The 5977-nt window shown below is 41.7% G+C and overlaps 1 protein-coding gene across 1 annotated transcript; it reads left to right on the top strand.

The window, feature by feature from the left end:
* The first annotated feature begins 5015 nt into the window (after window positions 1–5015).
* LOC139124404 (sulfotransferase 2B1-like) lies at window positions 5016–5977 on the top strand. The gene is made up of 2 exons (XM_070690537.1): window positions 5016–5600; window positions 5759–5977. Exons 1-2 carry the CDS (start codon window positions 5016–5018, stop codon window positions 5930–5932), a joined length of 759 nt encoding a protein of 252 aa, XP_070546638.1. The 3' UTR covers window positions 5933–5977.

Raw genomic sequence — 5977 nt, 5'->3', positions numbered from 1 at the left:
CAATATTATTTTCAAACGAGATTAAAATCCTAAATATTTATAATGGTGTATTTCCCCTCTTATCACTTAAAGGGAAACCTAAGTCCAGCGACTTTGACAGTTTATCCCTTCCAAAATCACCCTTGAGTAAAATGCAGCTCAAATTTGCAACATAATTGCACGCGCTGACGACTACGGCGCGACGAAAAGAGAAGTTCAAGTAGACGACATTTATGGAAATGAGCCCGGAATACCATGGGCGCGAAAGGGCTCATGGGAGAAGCGTGCGTGACGTCATCGGCGATACAGACGATTGTAGCTTGCAGCTGGAGGAGTACTGTGAACAGTTCAGCGCGTTCGTAAGACGACTATGGAGAGTTCGGACAGCGATATTTCTGACATCGAGTATTACTTTTCCCTTAACTGAAATCAAACCATACTAGTTTGAACCTGTCCAAGATATGTAATAATTAGAAAGCATCTCAAAACATCGTTCATATCTTGGTTGCTTGCGTTTTGTGTATGATTCAGCGGAGGGAGTCACTGTGCTTGTACAGACCCCGAACTGAATTGGAGAGACTGAGTGACCCTGCGATCCTTCAACGCTACGTTTCTAAAACAGAGTTTTCTGTATCAGTCGCTTAAAATTAATTTTTGGTTCGTGAATGATACGGAATGATTGACTGATTGTATGTGTTACCGTGTAAGTCGAGCTTGGCCAGATCTTTAAGGTTGCGAAATATCCGATATGTATCAGAAAATATTTATTCGCGATTTGACAAATCTATTATAGTGTCGTCTGTTTTTCGAAGCTGGTGTCGAACTTAGGAAGTCGGACTTACTCAGATCTACAAAGTGATGAAATCGCCGATATAATGAATATTTGCCCGCTATTTAAAAAAATAGTATCGTCTTAAAGCTTGTTGTAAGGAATGTGTTTCATACAAGACCAGCCCAAACTCCCGATGATTTCCGATATGTCCTCTGGATTTCCGATATGTCCTCTGTTCAAGTCCCGATCGCCAAGTAAAAATGTTTACATGTAAAGAATGTAATTTGTGCAAGGGCCTCCCGAGTCCCGATGATATCCGATCGGCCCTCTCGACGAAGTCCCGAGGGACATTTAATGAAAAAAAATGCTTTACATGTAAAAAATGTATTTCGTGCATTAATAAATCTAATAATGTAAAACATACAGTATTCTTGACTTCCGGCCATGGATGCTATTTTTGAACTAAGAGTCGGACAGAGGTATTCGGGTGGTCAGATCTGTTAGGTGGTGAAATCTCTGATATACATCGGATATTTACCCACGATTTGACAAAGTATCGTCTAGTATCAGAGTTAAAGTCCTAAGTCGCCGATATTTATCGGATAAATATCCGTGATTTCGTAGACCCGGCATGCCAACACCATACAGTGCAAGTAAATCTAGGATCGTCTGGTATCGATATTAGCCTAGGAGTTCCGGCGCAATTGATATTTAATATAATATCGGCGGTTTCTCACACCCGGCGTGCCGATACACAGTAGGCAAAAAGTCATTCCAATATCTTGTAATATCAATATTACAAGGTATAGTCCCGAAATTGCCTATATTTATTGGTTATATATCGGAGATTTGGCAGAAACGGGATGTCAAGATAAGAGACGCTTTGTGTAGTTTCGTCTTCGGATTTTAGAGTCCCGAAATCGCCAATATTAATATTTATCTGGTTAAAACCGGCGATAGTAGGCTGACTCAGCATGTCAAGATACGAACCGCATTGTGTAGTATCGTCTTGTATCGGTATCAGAATTACGAAATCCCTTATAAAACAATCATCCTGAAAGAATTAGAACATAACGTTGTATCTTTTACAGATTTTTAAACTCGCCCGACTTTCTTTAGCCACGGTCTTCGAAAAAGCTGTTCTGTGGGAAGACGGTAAAAGCTGACTCCTTTTGTTCTTCCTTGAGTGATTGTTGCACTCAACTGAACAACAGTTAACTATTTTTTATGCTACTGAGCATTAAAGAGTCGTAACTGCAGTCATAGACTCCAATGCTTTGGTAGGCTGTCACACACGTTCGTGTATCGCCGATGACGTCACGCACGCTCCTCCCATGAGCCCTTTCGCGCCCATGGGATTCCGAGCTCATTTCCATAAATGTCGTCTACTTCAATGTCTCTTTTCGTCGCTCCGTAGTCGTCGGCGCGTGCAATTATGTTGCAAATTTGAGCTGCATTTTATTCAAGGGTGATTTTGGAAGGGATAAACGGTCAATGTCGCTGGACTTAGGTTTCCCTTTAACATCGAACTCAGTTTAAGTTTGAACCCATCTAAAGTGCGGTACGTACCAATGACTTGATTCAATTCGTATACTGCCACTTGACGTAGCCGGCCCTGCGTACAACGCTGTATGTTCCTGGCGTTACACGGATGGGAGGACGTATAGCGCCGGGAACACACACTATTGTACGCAGGGCTACCACTTGACGCAGCTGAACACTTGGACGAAACTATGGACAATTGAAGGCTGTATTTTTTCACTAAAAGAATTCCTTCGCGGGCTGTTCTATAAGTCGCCATGCATGAGATCGTTATATTCTTGGTACGTATACAAAGCTAAAACGTCGGAATTTCCAAAAATAGAAGTAGGCCGCGATGCATGTAAGGAAATGCCGAGTGTCCCCCAATGTCCCCAAGGCGCAACGGCCATAAAATGCTGGCCTTTGTGTCCACCAATTGTTCATCGACAGTGTTGTTCACGTGGGATGAAAAAATCGGCCGAAAAAAGACACTGTACGATGGATTTGAATATAGCTGAATGAAATCATGGATATTCTGACAGAAACAACATGGCGGAAACCCTGAGAGGATCGCTGAAAGTATTGCATAAAATCTACCGGAAATCCTAACTTTCCACCCTCGCTGGTAGCCATGACGTTAACTGAAAGTCCAAACTGTTTCTGCTTCCAAGCTTGACCCGAAAATGTCTCTCCATCGCCTTTACACAAGAGCCGAAAGCACCCGGTGCGGTGTGCGTACCCTGAGAAAAATCCATTTTCGTGTTGAACGGGTCGCTTATGCAAATGTAGAACTGCGCATGCGCAATGCTCCAAAATACATCTCTAAATTAAGAGTGAACACGAACTGTGTGTCGGTCACCATCTCGGCTGCACTGAACATTGTGCGTAACGTCTACATCTAAAAACTACCCAGTGCTAAAAATAAAGGGCGAAATCAAGCCGAAAAGTTCCAAACTCGTTGCAATGTACGAGCAAAGGTTTGCAAGGTTAATTATTCATGACGTTGGCGGCGGCAGGTTCGCTGATTGGTCAATCGTACTATCCTCTCTATGGACATAACCCGGACTGCTTAATTTAGAGATGTAGATTCAGCCATGCATGGTGAGGTATGTACATTGAAACTGATTATTGTACAGTAAAATGCCTCACTTTATGTTTAAATCTTGTCTTGGTGCAAGCAGGGTCAAGTTGTTTACAGTTGATCAGTATTTTACCATGCTTAAAATAATCGAACAACACAAACGACTTTTATATCGAATATTATTCATGAAAGAATGATAAAAGAGGGAATATTCCCTTTAAGAATGAGGACATGAAGGTTATCAAACTTGACGACATCGACAACAGCTGATCGTATTTCTGAGCCATTTCGACTGCGCATTAATAACGGCGCATAGTGTATGTTGAATATAAATTACGATGTAATAAGGGAGCCGTCATTATTACGGCCTTGGAGGGGTCGGAGGAATTTCATCGGAAACTCCGAAATTTCGAGTAACCCCAGACCCCTGCCTACCATGATGAATTTGAGTAACCCCCCTCTCTAACTCAGACATTTTGACTGCCCCCCCCTCCCACTTAGAAAACGTTAAATACAAATTCCTGTATTTGTAAAAATACAAAAGTACAGCAATAGTAAGACCTTTCTAATCCTGATGTACCCTGCTAGATTATCATCGGTTATCTCATGACGCTTGGAAAAGTGAAGAAAGCAACAAAATGAAATTCAAAGTGACAAAAATACAGATATAAAAGATCACGCTGTAACTAGTATCCAATCATATAACATTGTTTAATTATATTTCCCGAACTGTGCTCACAAGATCTTCTCTTGTTTTCCCCCGTGATGACAAAAAGGTGTAATGAGGTCAAAGGTATAATAGCGTCCAATAACGGAAAACGAGTCGTGACTGAATTTTCAAATCACGAATATCAAAATATCGAAATTCTTTCCAGATTCACCCTGCAATCTAAAATGTGATTGCTTCACGTTCAAAATAACGTCAACTGCGAAAATGACAATATTCATTGTCCATTCTAGAAATAAAGGGCGATGCACTGACCATTAACTTTTAATAAACGTTAATGGGCAAGGGCGAGAGGAAAGCCAAAAACTAAAGGACGAGGCTTGCCGAGCCCGTTAATTTTGGCTTTCCTCGAGCCCGCGCCAATAAATGAACGTTAATGGTCAGATTAATGAGGAATTAATTAATGGCGGAGTCTGTTATTTCCATTATATTATCAACGAGCCTAAAAACCGTCAAAATTTGCGAAAATTTCACAAGGAACGACAACTGGGCCCCAGAACTGAACAATACGCGATGCACTGTCACGCCCGCTGTAAAAATTTGGAAAATCCGAGATGTTTTCAGAAAAAAGTATATCAACTTGGCCAACAAGTGCTCCATTTTATTTTGTGATGATTATGATTTACGTTTCAGCTGTAAAGTTAAGATACTTTGAGTTGTTAATCTTATTATTCATATTCACGGGCATGTAATCAAACCATTACTGTGTATTTTGTGGTCAGTCTCGCAGTTCAGCTCGACCAATCAAAATGCGACGGGCGGGGCATGGAAATATAATTAGCTATATTGGGTTTGTTTGGCACTTTGTCTATCACCATGCCATAAACCTACGCACTACAGTGTACAAAATTTCTTCCGGTCACCTAGCTCATCAAAGTAGGCTACTTGGGACATTTTAAGGACACGGCTTCCCTACGGCCGTTAGAAGTGACAAAATGGCGAAGGAGTGGTCTGGTTTCTTCTACCGCGGTTGCTATTTCCCGAATTGTGTTTACAACATCGAAACTGTAAAATCTAATCCTATGGACCAGTGGGATATCAGGCCAGACGACGTTGTTGTTCTGACGTACCCGAAGTCAGGTACATTTTGGATGTTGAATTTGCTTAGCAGTCTGTACACCGACCTAAATCTGTTGTTACCGGCTTCCAACAAGGTTGTCAGGCTTGACCAATTTTACGAAGACGCTGACGATGTACCTGGAAGTTATGGTAAACATGCCAAGGCTATGAAAGAATCATTGCACGCCATGCCTTCCCCACGTTTGCTCTTCTGTCATCTGCCATTCCAGTTGTTTCCAAGGGCTTGGCAAGACAGTGAGAAGAAATGCAAAATCATTTATATCGCCAGAAATCCAAAAGACGTCTGTGTGTCTTACTACCATTATACGCAGGGTATACCTTGGGCCGGTATGGATTTGAACTGGGATGAGTGGATACGTGCCTTCGTGGATGGCAAAGTTCGGTTTGGATCATGGCTTGATCACGTGTTAGGATGGCGACGCTTTGGTCTGGAAGATAATGTACTTCATGTGACATTTGAAAACATGAAGAAAGATTCGAAGTCTGTCTTGGCCAAAGTGGCCGATTTTTTGAATCGGCCAAAGTCAGATGAAGAACTCGATGACGTTGTGAAAGAGTGTAGTTTCACTTCCATGAGTCAAGGTGTCGAATTCTACAGACGAGTTTCGTCGAACGCAGACGAACATTCTTTGTGAGTAGTGTACGACATTTACGCAAAGGTCAAGTTGGTGATTGGAAAAATCATTTCCTCGTTTCACAGAACGAATTTTTCGATCGAGAAATCACTGTTAAAGCAGAGAATGATGGCCAGAAATTTGTTTACCACATGTAGTACCAGGGTCAGTAGGGCACTGATGTTCATCATCGGACATGTCGA

This window comes from Ptychodera flava, assembly GCF_041260155.1.
Source record: "Ptychodera flava strain L36383 chromosome 23 unlocalized genomic scaffold, AS_Pfla_20210202 Scaffold_24__1_contigs__length_23054250_pilon, whole genome shotgun sequence".
In the NCBI taxonomy this organism is placed as follows: Eukaryota; Metazoa; Hemichordata; class Enteropneusta; family Ptychoderidae; genus Ptychodera; species Ptychodera flava.
The sequence above is the reverse complement of the archived record's forward strand: the minus strand, read 5'-3'. Positions and strand labels throughout refer to the sequence as shown.

Coding starts and splice junctions, on each gene's coding strand:
- LOC139124404 (XM_070690537.1), top strand. CDS start 5,016: ATGGCGAAGGAGTGGTCTGGTTTCTTCTACCGCGGTTGCTATTTCCCG. Junction 5,601..5,758: donor GCTTTGGTCTGGAAGATAAT/GTACTTCATGTG, acceptor CGAATTCTACAG/ACGAGTTTCGTCGAACGCAG.